The 20,978-nt window shown below is 47.3% G+C and overlaps 1 protein-coding gene across 3 annotated transcripts in view; it reads right to left on the bottom strand.

Moving 5' to 3' along the window:
• The window catches only part of gabra3 (gamma-aminobutyric acid type A receptor subunit alpha3), a 155,543-nt gene that overhangs the window by 93,312 nt on the left and 41,253 nt on the right, over positions 1 to 20,978 (bottom strand). For all 3 annotated transcript variants that reach the window (XM_065004830.1, XM_029620674.2, XM_029620675.2), the window contains exon 3: positions 994 to 1,115. In XM_065004830.1, coding sequence (XP_064860902.1) covers positions 994 to 1,115 — 122 coding nt within the window. The remainder of the gene's footprint in view (positions 1 to 993; positions 1,116 to 20,978) is intronic.

Here is a 20,978-nt window from a genome sequence, read left to right as displayed (position 1 = left end):
TGTAAAATCATTAGCACATGGTCTTATCACCACCCTAATGATGATGTAGCATTAGATGATGTAGCGTTAGCATTATCTGATTTAGCATTAGTTGATGTAGCATTAGCTGATGTAGCATTAGCACTGCTTCCGCCAGGACAGGGCAGGGCCGTCTCCAGTGGGCAGGAAATCAGAGCTCTGCTGGACCTCTGAGATCTGAAGACAGGGCTTGCAAGTCAAGTGTCAAGAAGCTGCTGTTTTTAATAGGGTCTTTGTGGCATTCTGTTGGCGATAACCATCTCCTTGTGAGGAGGATCAATAATTTCACTGTTCCTAAAAGCAATATGTTCAAGATCTGAAGAGATGTAGCATACTCTCACTGTGATCAGGGAAACTGAGCTGTTAATGACACCACTGTATGGCTCTGAAGGATCAATGGAGGTCAAGCTGACTGTTCATGGGGTCACAGCTCCAAATCCATCACTGCACACCACGGCTAGCTTCCTGGCTCGGTGAGCCTGGGCTGTCAATGCGGGGAGGTAGTGAGGAGGAAGGGAGGAGAGGACTTGCAGGTGCTCTCTGTTTCAGTAGAGGCAGTGGTCAGTGGCTTGTTTCTAACTAGATGGATATTATTTGTACTTCACTCCTGATCCTGGGGCACCATATCATGTGTTCAAGCTTTTGTCCCAGACCAGCACCAACACACCTGATTCAGCTAGTGAAGGTCTTTATGATTAGCAGATTGATTCTTCAAGTTAAAACTAGCTTTAATAGTTTTGGGTAGTAGAGGCAGACAGACATTGCAAAAAGGTAATATGCTAGCTAGCTGATGATCTCTTTGAAGCAATATAATGTATGTTTCAAAGACCGTTTTATTAAAGTGGTGGATGGCAGACTCAGCAAGCTTAGAGAGAATCCTACACATTGTTTGTGGCAGAGGCCAAAAGGCACTATTAGCAGTATGTCTGGCTCTGGTAGAGGTGGGTAGTGTCTTCGCTCAACAAACCAGCCTACCTCCTAGTCCGGGGCGAAGCCGGTTGTCGTAGCCATCCAGAAGTCTGTCCAGGATCCGGGTGAAAATAGTGATGTTGTCTCTACTGTCGTCAGGCATCGGCTCTCTGTGCCCAACCACTGCCCTGCAGGCAGAGAGGCAGAGATGCAGAGAGAGAGAGAGAGAGAGGCAGAGAGAGGCAGAGAGAGGCAGAGAGAGAGAGATTTAAATTGAACACAGCAGACATATTTGAGTCTCTCCTGTACCAGTGGTTCCTCAGACTAGTCATGAGAAATACAGCTCCACCTGAACACCACGTGTCTGGCTGTCCACAGCTTCCCTCTGCACTAGTAATGAATATCATTTTTACTACGAGCTCAGGCCAGACTATTGGAGGAACTACTGTTGTTTCAAACCACAGAGAGCTGTATGGGTAATTGAACCTCTTTCTAATTCAACCTTCACAGTCATCGCTACCGCAATGATTAAGACAAACATGTTGGGGTTTAATTTGAGGTGCTGTGTGGCAGCACACCACTCTCAGACATGGAAAGACCGATTGAAGTCCAAAAAGATTAGTAAAGCCTGTCACAGAGCTGCTGCAAACTCTGCCTCGGGATTTCTTCCTCCTTCTTTCCACATAAATATTGACAAAGTAGGTCCTAAATATGCAGTCAACCTCCGCTTCCTTAATTACCTTAAATATGACAAGTAATTATCTCGTTGTGGCCCTGGCCACCGTTCTTCAGTGAACAATGTTCTGGTGAGACGGAGGGCACCATAGATGCAGCACTGATGAACTAATGAGTGCCATTTTCAATCAAACCCAGACCCCCTGAGGGATTGCTCCAGGTGACCCCTATCAACAAGCATGTCCGATGGCCGCTAACAGCTAACACTCACTTACATATAGGCATGCACCACACACAAGCACTCTCATATGAACACACATACACTACATGACCAAAAGTATGTGGACACCTGCTCATCGAACATCTCATTAATATGGAGTTGGTCCCCCCTTTGCGGTCCCGTTCTGTGAGCTTGTGTACCACTTCACGGCTGAGCCGTTGTTGCTCCAAGATGTTTTCACTTCACAATAACAACACTTACACTTGACCGGGGCAGCTCTAGCAGGGCAGAAATTTGACAAACTGACTTGTGGAAAGGTGGCAACTAAGACGGTGCCACGTTGAAAGTCACTAAGCTCTTCAATAAGGCCATTCTACTGCCAATGTTCGTCTATGGAGATTGCATGGCTGTGTGTTCAATTTTATACACCTGTAAGCAACGGGTGTGGCTGGAATAGCCAAAACCACTAATTTGAAAGGGTGTCCACATACTTTTGTATATATATTGTACAACTTTACATGGGCATGTCGATGTGCATTCAAACAAATTATACAGTTATATCTACCATTTCCATAGTACACTTCGTGGATTAACATGCACAAGTCCTCAACTGGCAGACAGACTAGGAATTGTGTTGTTTCAAGGGATGGGTACATTGGCTGTACCTCTGAAATCTCCTTGTCAGTGTACCAGTACTAACAGCACTGTTAAGACAATGTCAAAAAGGAAAAGGAAACTTTAATGATGACAGCAGGACATACAGAATTGAAACAAGAACATCACTGTTGTACGCGTGTGTGTGTGTGTGTGTGTGTGTGTATATGTGTGTGTGTGTGTGTATCCACGCCTGCGTGCGTGTGGCACCTTGACGTATTAACTACTATTTGTGTTTCATATCCAATCATCTCAGACGCCAGTCAAAGCCAAAGGGGCCTCTGCTGAAAATGAAGCAGGTCTGATTGATAAATAGAGAGAAAGGATAGAAAAAGAGCTGCACTCTATGTAACTCCACCGACATCTAATTCAATTCCTTGAGCTTAAAGCGGGGCTACATATAGACCCTCTGCATCCAAAGAGGATCGCTCTCTCTCTCTCCGAAAGGAGTTGCCACATTTATACAATAAACCATTTTCCCATAATGTTATCGAGCCAATTAAGAAGGAATATCAACGTAACCAAGCAAAATGCGGTTTTCATCAAAATAATACATTCTTGCGAACTATGACCTACATAATAAACTAATTTAAATATGTCGCAAGACAAAATATAATTTGGCCTTGAAATTTTTACTCGTTTGACTGCTATGATTAAGCAATAAGGCACGAGGGTGTATGGCATATGGCCAATATACCACGACTAAGGGTTGTTATTGACCCCCGAGTGGTGCAGTGGTCTAAGGCACTGCATCTCAATGCTTGAGGTGTCACTACAGACCCTGGTTTGATCCTGAGCTGTATCACAACTGGCCATGATTGGGAGTCCCATAGGGTGGTGCACAATTTGCCCAGCGTCGTCCGAGGGTTTGGCTGGGGTAGGCCGTCATTGTAAAATAAGAATTTGTTCTTAACGGACGGTTAAATAAATAAGTGCCTGGATACAGCTGTTAGCTGTGGTATATTAGCCATATACCAGAAACCACTAGGGTGCCTTATTGCTATTATTGTAACGCACTGACTGTTGAGATCCTTTTATTCTCTATTTTTGTTTGTTTGGTCAGGGTGTAACTCGGGTGGGAAAGTCTATGCTTTCTGGTTCCTTTATTTTGGCCGGGTATGATTCTCAATCAGGGACAGCTGTCTATCATACTTAGGCAGCCTTTTTTCCATTTCTCAAAGTGGGTTGTTGTCTTTGTTAGTGGCGTGTATAGCCTTGCAGAGCTTCACGTTTGTTTTGTTGTTTATTGTTTTGTTGGTGACATTTAAAATAAAAGAATGTATGCTTACCACGCTGCACCTTGGTCCGGTCATTTCCTTGACGACGATCATGACAGAACAACCCACCACAAATGGACCATGCGGCATGGCTGGGAGGAGCAGACAGAGTGGACATGGGAAGATATTCTGGAAGAAAAGGGATCCTGGACATGGGAGGAGATCCTGGCTGGAAAGGATCACCTGCCGTGGAAGCAGGTGGAAGCAGCGAGGAAGGCGGAAGCAGCTAGTAAAGGGGCCCAGCATTACACATAGGGTCACGGCTGGCAAGGAAGACCGGGAGCCACTCCCAATTTTTTTTTTAGATAGCTCCGCCAACCTCCCCGTGCTTACGGTAGGGAGCGTGGTACTGGTCAGGCACCGTGTTATGCGGTGAAGTGCACGGTGTCTCCAGTGCGCGTTCACAGCCCGGTGCGCTCTGAGCCAGCTCTCCGCATGTCTCGTGCTAGAGTGGGCATCCATCCAGGACGGATGGTGCCAGCACAGCGCTCCTGGTCTCCGGTGCGCCTCTTCGGCCCAGGGTATCCCAGGGGATCTGGTGCGCTGTCACAGCCCAGTGCGTCCTGTGCCTGCGCTCCGCACGTGCCGGGCCAAAGTGGGCATTCAGCCAGGACGAGTGGTGCCACCTTTAAGCACCAGATCTCCAGCGCTCCCCCACAGCCCGGTTTGACCTGTGCCTGCTCCACGGACCAGGCCTCCAGTATGTCTCCCCAGCCTGGTGAGTCCTGTGCCTGCTCCAAGAACCAGGCCTCCAGTAGGTCTCCCCAGCCTGGTGAGTCCTGTGCCTGTTCAACGGGCCAGTCCGGGGCCTGCAGCGAGGGTCCCCAGTCCGGGGCCTGCGGCGAGGGTCCCCAGTCCAGGGCCTGCGGCGAGGGTCCCCAGTCCAGGGCCTGCGGCGAGGGTCCTCAGTCCAGGGTCGGCGACGAGCGTCCCCGCACCAGAGGCACCACCAAAGTGGGGGGAGCCAGAGGCGGAGCGGGGTCTGTGTCCTGCACCAGAGCCGCCACCAAGATTGATGCCCACCCGGACCCTACCCTATAGTGTCAGGTTTGAGGCCGGAGTCCGCACCTTTGGGGAGGAAGGGGGGGGAAATCAATGGCAGGTATGATATCATTTAGGACCTTGAGCGTGGCTGAGGTGCATGACCAGCTCGGAAACCAGATTACATAGCGGAGAAGGTACGGTGGAATTCGAAATGGTAGGTGATCTGTTTGTTAACTTGGCTTTCGAGGACCTTGGAAAGGCAGGGTAGGATAGATGTAGGTCTGTAACAGTTTGGGTCTAGAGTGTCTCCCCGTTCGAAGAGGGGGATGACCGCGGGCGCTTTTCAATCTTTAGGAATCTCAGACGATACAAAAGAGAGTCATGAGAAATACAGCTCCACCTGAACACCACGTGTCTGGCTGTCCACAGCTTCCCTCTGCACTAGTAATGAATATCATTTTTACTACGAGCTCAGGCCAGACTATTGGAGGAACTACTGTTGTTTCAAACCACAGAGAGCTGTATGGGTAATTGAACCTCTTTCTAATTCAACCTTCACAGTCATCGCTACCGCAATGATTAAGACAAACATGTTGGGGTTTAATTTGAGGTGCTGTGTGGCAGCACACCACTCTCAGACATGGAAAGACCGATTGAAGTCCAAAAAGATTAGTAAAGCCTGTCACAGAGCTGCTGCAAACTCTGCCTCGGGATTTCTTCCTCCTTCTTTCCACATAAATATTGACAAAGTAGGTCCTAAATATGCAGTCAACCTCCGCTTCCTTAATTACCTTAAATATGACAAGTAATTATCTCGTTGTGGCCCTGGCCACCGTTCTTCAGTGAACAATGTTCTGGTGAGACGGAGGGCACCATAGATGCAGCACTGATGAACTAATGAGTGCCATTTTCAATCAAACCCAGACCCCCTGAGGGATTGCTCCAGGTGACCCCTATCAACAAGCATGTCCGATGGCCGCTAACAGCTAACACTCACTTACATATAGGCATGCACCACACACAAGCACTCTCATATGAACACACATACACTACATGACCAAAAGTATGTGGACACCTGCTCATCGAACATCTCATTAATATGGAGTTGGTCCCCCTTTGCGGTCCGTTCTGTGAGCTTGTGTACCACTTCACGGCTGAGCCGTTGTTGCTCCAAGATGTTTTCACTTCACAATAACAACACTTACACTTGACCGGGGCAGCTCTAGCAGGGCAGAAATTTGACAAACTGACTTGTGGAAAGGTGGCAACTAAGACGGTGCCACGTTGAAAGTCACTAAGCTCTTCAATAAGGCCATTCTACTGCCAATGTTCGTCTATGGAGATTGCATGGCTGTGTGTTCAATTTTATACACCTGTAAGCAACGGGTGTGGCTGGAATAGCCAAAACCACTAATTTGAAAGGGTGTCCACATACTTTTGTATATATAGTGTACAACTTTACATGGGCATGTCGATGTGCATTCAAACAAATGATACAGTTATATCTACCATTTCCATAGTACACTTCGTGGATTAACATGCACAAGTCCTCAACTGGCAGACAGACTAGGAATTGTGTTGTTTCAAGGGATGGGTACATTGGCTGTACCTCTGAAATCTCCTTGTCAGTGTACCAGTACTAACAGCACTGTTAAGACAATGTCAAAAAGGAAAAGGAAACTTTAATGATGACAGCAGGACAGACAGAATTGAAACAAGAACATCACTGTTGTACGCGTGTGTGTGTGTGTGTGTGTATGTGTGTGTGTGTGTGTATCCACGCCTGCGTGCGTGTGTATCCACGCCTGCGTGCGTGTGGCACCTTGACGTATTAACTACTATTTGTGTTTCATATCCAATCATCTCAGACGCCAGTCAAAGCCAAAGGGGCCTCTGCTGAAAATGAAGCAGGTCTGATTGATAAATAGAGAGAAAGGATAGAAAAAGAGCTGCACTCTATGTAACTCCACCGATATCTAATTCAATTCCTTGAGCTTAAAGCGGGGCTACATATAGACCCTCTGCATCCAAAGAGGATCGCTCTCTCTCTCTCCGAAAGGAGTTGCCACATTTATACAATAAACCATTTTCCCATAATGTTATCGAGCCAATTAAGAAGGAATATCAACGTAACCAAGCAAAATGCGGTTTTCATCAAAATAATACATTCTTGCGAACTATGACCTACATAATAAACTAATTTAAATATGTCGCAAGACAAAATATAATTTGGCCTTGAAATTTTTACTCGTTTGACTGCTATGATTAAGCAATAAGGCACGAGGGTGTATGGCATATGGCCAATATACCACGACTAAGGGTTGTTATTGACCCCCGAGTGGTGCAGTGGTCTAAGGCACTGCATCTCAATGCTTGAGGTGTCACTACAGACCCTGGTTTGATCCTGAGCTGTATCACAACTGGCCATGATTGGGAGTCCCATAGGGTGGTGCACAATTTGCCCAGCGTCGTCCGAGGGTTTGGCTGGGGTAGGCCGTCATTGTAAAATAAGAATTTGTTCTTAACGGACGGTTAAATAAATAAGTGCCTGGATACAGCTGTTAGCTGTGGTATATTAGCCATATACCAGAAACCACTAGGGTGCCTTATTGCTATTATTGTAACGCACTGACTGTTGAGATCCTTTTATTCTCTATTTTTGTTTGTTTGGTCAGGGTGTAACTCGGGTGGGAAAGTCTATGCTTTCTGGTTCCTTTATTTTGGCCGGGTATGATTCTCAATCAGGGACAGCTGTCTATCATACTTAGGCAGCCTTTTTTCCATTTCTCAAAGTGGGTTGTTGTCTTTGTTAGTGGCGTGTATAGCCTTGCAGAGCTTCACGTTTGTTTTGTTGTTTATTGTTTTGTTGGTGACATTTAAAATAAAAGAATGTATGCTTACCACGCTGCACCTTGGTCCGGTCATTTCCTTGACGACGATCATGACAGAACAACCCACCACAAATGGACCATGCGGCATGGCTGGGAGGAGCAGACAGAGTGGACATGGGAAGATATTCTGGAAGAAAAGGGATCCTGGACATGGGAGGAGATCCTGGCTGGAAAGGATCACCTGCCGTGGAAGCAGGTGGAAGCAGCGAGGAAGGCGGAAGCAGCTAGTAAAGGGGCCCAGCATTACACATAGGGTCACGGCTGGCAAGGAAGACCGGGAGCCACTCCCAATTTTTTTTTTAGATAGCTCCGCCAACCTCCCCGTGCTTACGGTAGGGAGCGTGGTACTGGTCAGGCACCGTGTTATGCGGTGAAGTGCACGGTGTCTCCAGTGCGCGTTCACAGCCCGGTGCGCTCTGAGCCAGCTCTCCGCATGTCTCGTGCTAGAGTGGGCATCCATCCAGGACGGATGGTGCCAGCACAGCGCTCCTGGTCTCCGGTGCGCCTCTTCGGCCCAGGGTATCCCAGGGGATCTGGTGCGCTGTCACAGCCCAGTGCGTCCTGTGCCTGCGCTCCGCACGTGCCGGGCCAAAGTGGGCATTCAGCCAGGACGAGTGGTGCCACCTTTAAGCACCAGATCTCCAGCGCTCCCCCACAGCCCGGTTTGACCTGTGCCTGCTCCACGGACCAGGCCTCCAGTATGTCTCCCCAGCCTGGTGAGTCCTGTGCCTGCTCCAAGAACCAGGCCTCCAGTAGGTCTCCCCAGCCTGGTGAGTCCTGTGCCTGTTCAACGGGCCAGTCCGGGGCCTGCAGCGAGGGTCCCCAGTCCGGGGCCTGCGGCGAGGGTCCCCAGTCCAGGGCCTGCGGCGAGGGTCCCCAGTCCAGGGCCTGCGGCGAGGGTCCTCAGTCCAGGGTCGGCGGCGAGCGTCCCGCACCAGAGGCACCACCAAAGTGGGGGAGCCAGAGGCGGAGCGGGGTCTGTGTCCTGCACCAGAGCCGCCACCAAGATTGATGCCCACCCGGACCCTACCCTATAGTGTCAGGTTTGAGGCCGGAGTCCGCACCTTTGGGGAGGAAGGGGGGGGAAATCAATGGCAGGTATGATATCATTTAGGACCTTGAGCGTGGCTGAGGTGCATGACCAGCTCGGAAACCAGATTACATAGCGGAGAAGGTACGGTGGAATTCGAAATGGTAGGTGATCTGTTTGTTAACTTGGCTTTCGAGGACCTTGGAAAGGCAGGGTAGGATAGATGTAGGTCTGTAACAGTTTGGGTCTAGAGTGTCTCCCGTTCGAAGAGGGGATGACCGCGGGCGCTTTTCAATCTTTAGGAATCTCAGACGATACAAAAGAGAGTCATGAGAAATACAGCTCCACCTGAACACCACGTGTCTGGCTGTCCACAGCTTCCCTCTGCACTAGTAATGAATATCATTTTTACTACGAGCTCAGGCCAGACTATTGGAGGAACTACTGTTGTTTCAAACCACAGAGAGCTGTATGGGTAATTGAACCTCTTTCTAATTCAACCTTCACAGTCATCGCTACCGCAATGATTAAGACAAACATGTTGGGGTTTAATTTGAGGTGCTGTGTGGCAGCACACCACTCTCAGACATGGAAAGACCGATTGAAGTCCAAAAAGATTAGTAAAGCCTGTCACAGAGCTGCTGCAAACTCTGCCTCGGGATTTCTTCCTCCTTCTTTCCACATAAATATTGACAAAGTAGGTCCTAAATATGCAGTCAACCTCCGCTTCCTTAATTACCTTAAATATGACAAGTAATTATCTCGTTGTGGCCCTGGCCACCGTTCTTCAGTGAACAATGTTCTGGTGAGACGGAGGGCACCATAGATGCAGCACTGATGAACTAATGAGTGCCATTTTCAATCAAACCCAGACCCCCTGAGGGATTGCTCCAGGTGACCCCTATCAACAAGCATGTCCGATGGCCGCTAACAGCTAACACTCACTTACATATAGGCATGCACCACACACAAGCACTCTCATATGAACACACATACACTACATGACCAAAAGTATGTGGACACCTGCTCATCGAACATCTCATTAATATGGAGTTGGTCCCCCCTTTGCGGTCCCGTTCTGTGAGCTTGTGTACCACTTCACGGCTGAGCCGTTGTTGCTCCAAGATGTTTTCACTTCACAATAACAACACTTACACTTGACCGGGGCAGCTCTAGCAGGGCAGAAATTTGACAAACTGACTTGTGGAAAGGTGGCAACTAAGACGGTGCCACGTTGAAAGTCACTAAGCTCTTCAATAAGGCCATTCTACTGCCAATGTTCGTCTATGGAGATTGCATGGCTGTGTGTTCAATTTTATACACCTGTAACGGGTGTGGCTGGAATAGCCAAAACCACTAATTTGAAAGGGTGTCCACATACTTTTGTATATATATTGTACAACTTTACATGGGCATGTCGATGTGCATTCAAACAAATTATACAGTTATATCTACCATTTCCATAGTACACTTCGTGGATTAACATGCACAAGTCCTCAACTGGCAGACAGACTAGGAATTGTGTTGTTTCAAGGGATGGGTACATTGGCTGTACCTCTGAAATCTCCTTGTCAGTGTACCAGTACTAACAGCACTGTTAAGACAATGTCAAAAAGGAAAAGGAAACTTTAATGATGACAGCAGGACATACAGAATTGAAACAAGAACATCACTGTTGTACGCGTGTGTGTGTGTGTGTGTGTGTGTGTATATGTGTGTGTGTGTGTGTATCACGCCTGCGTGCGTGTGGCACCTTGACGTATTAACTACTATTTGTGTTTCATATCCAATCATCTCAGACGCCAGTCAAAGCCAAAGGGGCCTCTGCTGAAAATGAAGCAGGTCTGATTGATAAATAGAGAGAAAGGATAGAAAAAGAGCTGCACTCTATGTAACTCCACCGACATCTAATTCAATTCCTTGAGCTTAAGCGGGGCTACATATAGACCCTCTGCATCCAAAGAGGATCGCTCTCTCTCTCTCCGAAAGGTTGCCACATTTATACAATAAACCATTTTCCCATAATGTTATCGAGCCAATTAAGAAGGAATATCAACGTAACCAAGCAAAATGCGGTTTTCATCAAAATAATACATTCTTAGAACTATGACCTACATAATAAACTAATTTAAATATGTCGCAAGACAAAATATAATTTGGCCTTGAAATTTTTACTCGTTTGACTGCTATGATTAAGCAATAAGGCACGAGGGTGTATGGCATATGGCCAATATACCACGACTAAGGGTTGTTATTGACCCCGAGTGGTGCAGTGGTCTAAGGCACTGCATCTCAATGCTTGAGTGTCACTACAGACCCTGGTTTGATCCTGAGCTGTATCACAACTGGCCATGATTGGGAGTCCCATAGGGTGGTGCACAATTTGCCCAGCGTCGTCCGAGGGTTTGGCTGGGGTAGGCCGTCATTGTAAAATAAGAATTTGTTCTTAACGGACGGTTAAATAAATAAGTGCCTGGATACAGCTGTTAGCTGTGGTATATTAGCCATATACCAGAAACCACTAGGGTGCCTTATTGCTATTATTGTAACGCACTGACTGTTGAGATCCTTTTTATTCTCTATTTTTGTTTGTTTGGTCAGGGTGTAACTCGGGTGGGAAAGTCTATGCTTTCTGGTTCCTTTATTTTGGCCGGGTATGATTCTCAATCAGGGACAGCTGTCTATCATACTTAGGCAGCCTTTTTCCATTTCTCAAAGTGGGTTGTTGTCTTTGTTAGTGGCGTGTATAGCCTTGCAGAGCTTCACGTTTGTTTTGTTGTTTATTGTTTTGTTGGTGACATTTAAAATAAAAGAATGTATACTTACCACGCTGCACCTTGGTCCGGTCATTTCCTTGACGACGATCATGACAGAACAACCCACCACAAATGGACCATGCGGCATGGCTGGGAGGAGCAGACAGAGTGGACATGGGAAGATATTCTGGAAGAAAAGGGATCCTGGACATGGGAGGAGATCCTGGCTGGAAAGGATCACCTGCCGTGGAAGCAGGTGGAAGCAGCGAGGAAGGCGGAAGCAGCTAGTAAAGGGGCCCAGCATTACACATAGGGTCACGGCTGGCAAGGAAGACCGGGAGCCACTCCCAATTTTTTTTTTAGATAGCTCCGCCAACCTCCCCGTGCTTACGGTAGGGAGCGTGGTACTGGTCAGGCACCGTGTTATGCGGTGAAGTGCACGGTGTCTCCAGTGCGCGTTCACAGCCCGGTGCGCTCTGAGCCAGCTCTCCGCATGTCTCGTGCTAGAGTGGGCATCCATCCAGGACGGATGGTGCCAGCACAGCGCTCCTGGTCTCCGGTGCGCCTCTTCGGCCCAGGGTATCCCAGGGGATCTGGTGCGCTGTCACAGCCCAGTGCGTCCTGTGCCTGCGCTCCGCACGTGCCGGGCCAAAGTGGGCATTCAGCCAGGACGAGTGGTGCCACCTTTAAGCACCAGATCTCCAGCGCTCCCCCACAGCCCGGTTTGACCTGTGCCTGCTCCACGGACCAGGCCTCCAGTATGTCTCCCCAGCCTGGTGAGTCCTGTGCCTGCTCCAAGAACCAGGCCTCCAGTAGGTCTCCCCAGCCTGGTGAGTCCTGTGCCTGTTCAACGGGCCAGTCCGGGGCCTGCAGCGAGGGTCCCCAGTCCGGGGCCTGCGGCGAGGGTCCCCAGTCCAGGGCCTGCGGCGAGGGTCCCCAGTCCAGGGCCTGCGGCGAGGGTCCTCAGTCCAGGGTCGGCGACGAGCGTCCCCGCACCAGAGGCACCACCAAAGTGGGGGGAGCCAGAGGCGGAGCGGGGTCTGTGTCCTGCACCAGAGCCGCCACCAAGATTGATGCCCACCCGGACCCTACCCTATAGTGTCAGGTTTGAGGCCGGAGTCCGCACCTTTGGGGAGGAAGGGGGGGGAAATCAATGGCAGGTATGATATCATTTAGGACCTTGAGCGTGGCTGAGGTGCATGACCAGCTCGGAAACCAGATTACATAGCGGAGAAGGTACGGTGGAATTCGAAATGGTAGGTGATCTGTTTGTTAACTTGGCTTTCGAGGACCTTGGAAAGGCAGGGTAGGATAGATGTAGGTCTGTAACAGTTTGGGTCTAGAGTGTCTCCCCGTTCGAAGAGGGGGATGACCGCGGGCGCTTTTCAATCTTTAGGAATCTCAGACGATACAAAAGAGAGTTTGAACAGACTAGTAATAGGGGTTGCGACAATGGTGGCGAATCATTTTTGGAAGAGAGGGTTCAGATTATCTAGCCCAGCTGATTTGTAGGGATCCAGATTTTACAGCTCTTTCAGGACATCAGCTGTCTTGATTTGGGTGAAGGAGAAGCAAGGGGGCTTGGGCCAGTTGCTGCGGGGGGTACAGAACTGTTGGGGGTTGGGATAGCCAGGTGGAAATGCTTATTGAAATTCTCTATTATCGTGGATTTATTGGTGGTGACAGTGTTTCCTAGCCTCAGTGCAGTGGGCAGCTGAGAGGAGGTTCTCTTATTCTCCATGGACTTTACAGTGTCCCAAAACTTTTGGGAATTAGTGCTGCAGGATGCAAATTTCTGTTTGAAAAAGCTTGCCTTAGCTTTCCTAACTGACTGTGTATATTGGTTCCTGACTTCCCTGAAAAGTTGCATATCGCTGGCGACTATTCAAAGCTAGTGCAGTGCGCCACAGGAAGTTTCTGTGCTGGTCAAGGGCAGTCAAGTCTGAAGAGAACAAAGGGCTATATCTGTTCTTAGTTCTACATTTTTTTTGAAAGGGGCATGCTTATTTAAGATGGTGAGGAAGGCACTTTGAAGAACAACCAGGCTTTTCTACTGACGGGATGACGTCAATATCCTTCAAGGATACCCGGGCCAGGTCAATTAGAAAGGCCTGCTCGCAGAACTGTTTTAGGGAGCGTTTGACAGTGATGAGGGGTATTCGTTTGACCGCGGACCCATAACGTACATAGGCAATGAGGCAGTGATCGCTGAGATCCTGGTTGAAAACAGCAGAGGTGTATTTAGAGGGCAAGTTAGTCAGGATTATATCTATGAGGGTGCCCATGTTTACGGATTTGGGGTTGTACCTGGTAGGTTCCTTCCAGTTCCCTACTGCCAATGACTGGAACAAATTGCAAAAATCACTGAAGTTGGAGACTTATATCTCCCTCACTAACTTTAAGCATCAGCTGTCAGAGCTGCTTACCGATCGCTGCAGCTGTTCACAGCCCATCTGTAAATAGCCCATCCAACTATCTACCTCCTCCCCATATTTATTTTCGGTTTTTCTGCTCTTTTTCACACCAGTATATCTACTTGCACATCCATCACTCCAGTGTTAATTGCTAAAATGTAATTACTTCGCCACTATGGCCTATTTATTGCCTTACCTCTTTACTTAATTTGCACACACTGTATACAGATTTTTCTATTGTAATATTGTTTACATCTAATTGTTGTATAAGATGAATGAGTGAGTATGATACTGTTTGTAAAATTGTGTAATATGATTTTGGACTGTTTAATGAAGGAAAATACAATTCCCTTTTGATTTGAACTAAATCAGAGGACCGCCCCTGAGCCCAGTTAGGGTCAGGCATCCTGGGACAGCCCCTTTTCTGCAATTCCAAATAAAACCCAACTTTGAGAAATTATCACCAGACCATGTTTTTCTCCATTTGGAGAGGACGAAGGTTGTAGACCATTGCTGAATCTTTTAACCATACCACGTGGTCTTAGACTATCGATACCGACAGAATAAGAACAAGTCTTTGATATTAATTACTAGTCTGCAGCTAGGAATTTGGTATTATTGAACGCAAAGAACGACAACTGCCAAAACATCCATTCTACAACAACATGAATGAATGTCGCTCTGAACTATCCCCTCTAACCAAGACAGTGAGAGAGACGGACAAAACTCTTCAACAGAAACAAACTTTTCAACAAAGATCCCAATGACACAATGAGCGTAAATATATATATATATTTGATTGCAATTGTTCCCGAATGAGTGAGCATTCATGTGCAAAGGATTAGCATTTCAATTGTTATAATTATCAACTTTGTAGTCTCATCTCAGTTGACCCCACTTCCCCTTTTGTCTAACAAGCCGCGATGCCGGTTTAGCCCACTAGGGCACATTCTCCTGTCATTTCTTGTAACCACATTTACCTTGTTTGTTTGTTTATGCATTTCTGTGAATTACTTTGTTAGTAATAATTTAAGACAATTGATGTATGGATGACACATAGCAAAGACTGGGTTCGTGCAGATAACCAACAATTTACGTTTGGAATGAGACTAACGTGAGGTAAAGTAAATAATTCATTAATTCGAAGACTAATTGATCAGATAAAATATCTGAAAAGTTATTTAAGGAAATGATAACTTTGTAATTTGAATATTTTTCCTTGGTGCCCCGACTTCCTAGTTAATTACAGTTCCATGATTAATCAGTTGATCGCGTAATACTAATTACAGAGAATATTTGATAAAAACTATAAGTCTTCAATTTAATGATAGTAAAGACACGACAATAGTCAAACCTTTTCTTAATTTTGGGTCAGTCACAGTGGTCAGGCATTCTGCCACTGTGCGCTCTCTGTTTGGGGCCAAATAGCCTTCTAGTTTGCTCAGTTTTTTTGTTAATTTTTTCCAATGTGTCAAGTAATTACCCCCTACTGCCACCCATCACCACCAACGGCAACCCCCTCCCTTAGCCAACCCCCTCACACACCTCCTCAGCTGAGCCCACCACCAAGGGCAACCCCCTCCCTACCCAGCACAACCCCCTCACACACCTCCTCAGCCGAGCCCACCACCAACCTATAGATACTGGTATGCAGCATATCATAAGACATGCCTGCTAACATTTAGTGGCTTCACAATATGACAGATTTATTTTGTTTGCCCTGTCTTTTCAGTGTCTTCCAGTTGTCTGTGCTCAGAGGAGATAAGGTGTCCAGGAGAGAAAGGGAACAAGTTGAACAATGGTTGCTAATGCAGCTTTGATTGACTCAGGGGACAGATGCTAAGTCTCAGCTCACTAATGATGAACAACATTTCTGTGCATTCTTCTTTTATCGACTTGAAGCTAATGAGGTCTTGATGAGTATTGGGCGCCCTCTTTTGAAGAGGACTCACTGCTCTGAAAACTCAGCTCAGACTTTTATTAGGAGTCCTTATGAAGCTCTGCTTGTGTTGCCTCTCTGGCCTTGCAGGGAGATGAATACAACGGTCAACCACTGAATCTTAAAAAGTACTCAGAGTTTACAGTGTGAGTTTAAAGTCCTATAAAAAAAGGGAGTGAGGGAGAGGGTGAGAAAGGAAAGCGTCAGAAAATGAGTACAAATACATAGAGCCAGAGAAACAGCGTAATATAAGATTATACTATTCCCTGCTCCATTCTGCTGGCGCATCACATCTACCAGGAAGCAGTGACTAAAACCATTTGTTTCCTTTCCCCTTTTCTCCTAAAACCAGCTACAGAATCAGATGCCATAGAAAACAGCTCTGCTAATTTCTATAAAGCTAATTTCTATAAAGCTATCCAGGAAACTGGAACAAAATTCACACTAAACAAGCAGCTTTATAAAACACAAACCAATGTGTTTATCTTGCCATTACCAAACTGACACGGGTCATGTCTGTGGGATGTTGTGAATGAGTCACAGGAACATAAAATCATGTCTCACTTATAGACGGCAAACATATGTGTCCCCATCTGTCCAGACAGCGGTGAGGTCTAGTTGCCTACCCCCGTCATACACATGGGTGTTGGAGGCAGTTTTAATACATCTAGCTCTACATACAGCATGTTTAAGTGAATGTTAAAATTGCATGATCCAAAATAGACTTGGGGCTTAGATCAATAACTCTTTAGAATAAAACCTCAATTTGATTGCTTTGGCAATCAGAATCTGATCACCCTGCCAAACGCAAGTAAATGTCACCTGCTAGAAGGCGCTCTTCAATCTTCCTCTGCATGTTTAATGGGAGCGTTCTCTAGCCTCAACACAGAGCAGATCTATTAAAGGTGGTTTAGTACCTGACGTATTGGCAGCTTGCACCCTAAAGTACACCATTGGCCAATATACGACTCAGAAACAGTGGACTGACCCAGTGTACTGATCCAGAAGCCCTTGGCTCAAACACAATCTAGAAATCCATGGTTTGTCTATTGGATCTGCCCGAGTGTTGAGCCAAACCTCCAGCCCTCCAGTCTGGCCAGCAGTCAAACACACTGGCTCTTGACTCTGGGCCCTCTGAGGAACATGTAACCTCTCTCACTTAACATCTCCCACTTAATAACTGACAATATCCTCTGACCACAACCCCATTCCAGTAGCTCCCCACTCCCCAGAAGTGACAGGTTAAAATAGGGTTAGGGCCCAAGAGCTTGGATATGCCTCCAATTGACGATCCTAGTCAGGCCCTGGAAGGTGACTCAACAAAGTGAGAGGACCAGCGCCTGTCAAAGCAGACAACATACAGATGGTACAGCCATACTGTAGTCAGACAAGCATGGTGAAATAACACCCCAGGGAGGATTGAAAAGAAAATGTTGCACTCACAAATGACTCTGATCTACAGCGGAGTGTTTTGTTTGTTTTGGTCCCTCAAACATTAAAGTGCGATGTGTCTTTGGTTTAGTGCCTTTGACTAAATAAACATCTACTGAGCAGAGTATCAATTAACAATTGTACATAAGCATGCGTAAAAAAGTTTTTTTCTTCTGTTGGGATAATTATTACTAACGTATTACTAAGGCAGAATGTAACTCCGAAAGGACTTTCTTCATATTTGTTTCATAATTATTTCAGTGAAACTTTCACCTTTTATGGAACGGCCCCGATTGCTAAGTGAACATTGTCTAACTGACTCACTTCCCAGAGAAACGTGTTCATGCTTTACTGAAGCGCTCTTGGTATTGATGCTTCACTTATTTTCGGCTATTCCCTTGTGTTCAAGCCAATGAGGCATGTTGGCATACCAACAGACAAGGTGCTGCAGAATCATTGTCAAGCAGAGCATGCTCCAACAGACTGGGCTCATTGACTGGCTTTCAGATGGGAATCATATGTGAGTCCTGGTAGGGTTTCAGCAGGGCTGTGTGGATCTGGAGGTGTGCTGGATCATACCAATAACTGTGCATTCCAACATAGGAGTTCACAGTGTATCACTAAACCAGAGTGGCTTCTACCAAACCACTGTGAAATGAGAGAAAACATAAGACTGAAAACATAATGTCACAAAATAAGTGTCTATAGGAGAAAATAAAGTAAAATAATGTTCAATGTCTGTGAAAACATACTTGTCAGATTAAAGTGGGATCAATGACTAACGCAGCTCAATTTCATGGCAGTTTAACATGGCATAGCCATTCTCTGCAGCACACAAGGTGTTGAATCAGCCATTGAGTTGACTCACGTTACTGTTCAGTAAGGAGATGGACATGCATCCCCAGTTGCTCTGGAGCAGGGTTGAGTCATCTGTGTTCTCTGTGTTCACAGTGCAGCTGTGCAGACACACCCTCTGGGGGATCCATTGCGACTCTAATCTGATTCACAGATGCCTGCTGGGACTATTCACCAATTAGGAACTTTGAAGCTGACGGATCAATTACTCAATATATATCAACACAATGCCGCTGTTAGTCATATCTCCCCATCTGAAATTCTGGTAATTAGCCCAGAGATCAATAAACTGTGAGTAGGACGGAGAACTTGGGGAGATATGAGAGAATTTGCGATTGTTAAATCTCATGAATTAAATGTTCCCTGTGGATTATATGAGGGTGGTGCCTTGCTTCCTATTTTCTCCATTTCCATCTTAATGCTGAAAAAGAGAGTCTCTGACAGGCAGCCAAGTCATCCAATCGCAGACAGAGAGGCTAACCAAGTGAATACATAACCCTGGCTCAGCCCTGTTACACATTAACCTTGACAATGCCACCGTATCGTTGACAGAATGGTCTCTGTCCACCGAATCACATCTCAAAGTGAGCCCTTCCCTTCCATCCCGTGAATAATGCATGTGAGTTGGGGTGAGAAAGGGAGAGGAACCGGGGAACTTCAGAGGCGATGAATACGCAGGAATAGCTGGAGTGGACGTACAGCACCTTCCCCCTCATAGCCATTGATTAAGTGTCACTTTGTCCTGTGGAGTTGAAACAGATTCCAAACAAAACAGACAACAGAAAAGGGTCTGACTGTTCACACTCGTTAGCCTGTGATTGCGCTGCGGAGGGCGTGGATTGGAGGGGAGGTTGTAAGACAACAGGCTGCTCATTCATATGTAAAAGATGGATTGTTGTGAATAATAGTTTAATCAAGCCCTGCCTATCAGTGAGCGTGTGCAGTGAGGGATTGAGGGGATGCAGAGTGACAGAACCTAATATAGGGGATTTGTCTGTGACAACTTTATCCATTAGCAATGTCTCCTGCCTGCACTGTTGCCGATTTGGAGCCCGCGATGGTATCAGTGGGCATCAGGGAGGCGGCAGGACTCAGGGAGAGACAGCTTTGCTGATGTGAAGAGATACTCTGGAGGTATAAGCACTCTGAAGTCTAAAAGGATTATTTACAAACTTGGTCATGGCTGGTACGCCTGTGCACTTACATTTTCCGTTCAGATCTACATTTCCAGAGACAGACACCACATCACAATAACCCATGGCCCTGCTCCCCTTCACTTCCTACCTAAAACGGAGGCAAAGCCTCACATACACCATGTTAATTAATACCATTTTCTGAGTGAAGATTGCAGTGCAAGGACGCTGCTTACGTGCACTGTGCTGTCTTTCAAGTGATTGAGGACGTCTCGTTGGTATGCACCGAGAGGATGCTTTGACTTAATCCACCCCAGTCCCTCAGAAAATATTCATTTATATGCCCCTGGCCCGGAGTCAGGGTGGAAGTGTCTGCAGTTATTTAGACACATTTTAGGATGCATTCGAGGCTCCCATGGACTGCCAAAACACTGAACAGGATAGCTTTGATCCTATAAAACACAAGGACATAGCCCATTAGAGAGAGAGATGGGAGGGGAAGTGAGAGAGAGAGAGAGAGAGCGAGAGAGCGAGATGGGAGGGGAAGTGAGAGAGAGCGAGAGAGCGAGATGGGAGGGGAAGTGAGAGAGAGCGAGATGGGAGGGGAAGTGAGAGAGAGCGAGAGAGCGAGATGGGAGGGGAAGTGAGAGAGAGAGAGAGAGAGAGATGGGAGGGGAAGTGAGAGAGAGAGAGAGAGAGAGATGGGAGGGGAAGTGAGAGAGAGAGAGAGAGATGGGAGGGGAAGTGAGAGAGAGAGAGAGAGAGAGAGAGAGAGAGAGAGAGAGAGAGAGAGATGGGAGGGGAAGTGAGAGAGATGGGAGAGGAAGTGAGAGAGAGAGAGAGGAAGTGAGAGAGAGAGAGAGAGAGATGGGAGGGGAAGTGAGAGAGAGAGAGAGATGGGAGGGGAAGTGAGAGAGAGAGAGAGAGATGGGAGGGGAAGTGAGAGAGAGAGATGGGAGGGTGAGAGAGAGAGAGAGAGATGGGAGGGGAAGAGAGAGAGAGAGATGGGGAGGGGAAGTGAGAGAGAGAGAGAGAGATGGAGGGGAAGTGAGAGAGAGAGAGAGAGAGATGGGAGGGGAAGTGAGAGAGAGAGAGAGAGAGAGAGAGAGAGAGATGGAGGAAGTGAGAGAGAGAGAGAGAGATGGAGGAAGTGAGAGAGAGAGAGAGAGAGAGATGGAGGGGAAGTGAGAGAGAGAGAGAGAGAGTTGGGAGGGGAAGTGAGAGAGAGCGAGAGAGTTGGGAGGGGAAGTGAGAGAGAGAGAGAGAGCTGGGATGGGAAGTGAGAGAGAGAGAGAGAGGGATGAAGTGAGAGAGAGAGAGAGAGAGAGATGGGAGGGGAAGTGAGAGAGAGAGAGAGAGAGAGAGAGAGGGGGAAGCGAGAGAGATGGGAGGGGAAGTGAGAGAGAGAGATGGGAGGGGAAGTAGAGAGAGAGATGGGAGGGAAGTGAGAGAGAGAGATGGGAGGAAGTGAGAGAGAGATGGGAGGGGAAGTGAGAGAGAGAGATGGGAGGGGAGAGAGAGAGAGATGGAGGGGAAGTGAGAGAGAGAGATGGAGGGGAAGAGAGAGAGAGAGAGAGAGATGGGAGGGAAGTGAGAGAGAGAGAGAGATGGGAGGGGAAGTGAGAGAGAGAGAGAGAGAGATGGGAGGGGAAGTGTGAGAGAGAGAGAGAGAGAGATGGGAGGGGAAGAGAGAGAGAGAGAGAGAGAGATGGGAGGGGAAGTGTGAGAGAGAGAGAGAGAGAGAGAGATGGGAGGGGAAGTGAGAGAGAGAGAGAGAGAGAGAGATGGGAGG

Source organism: Oncorhynchus nerka, linkage group LG19 (assembly GCF_034236695.1).
Source record: "Oncorhynchus nerka isolate Pitt River linkage group LG19, Oner_Uvic_2.0, whole genome shotgun sequence".
Lineage (NCBI taxonomy): Eukaryota > Metazoa > Chordata > Actinopteri > Salmoniformes > Salmonidae > Oncorhynchus > Oncorhynchus nerka.
Note: the sequence above shows the minus strand (reverse complement) of the source record. Positions and strands in the feature narration are given on the sequence as shown.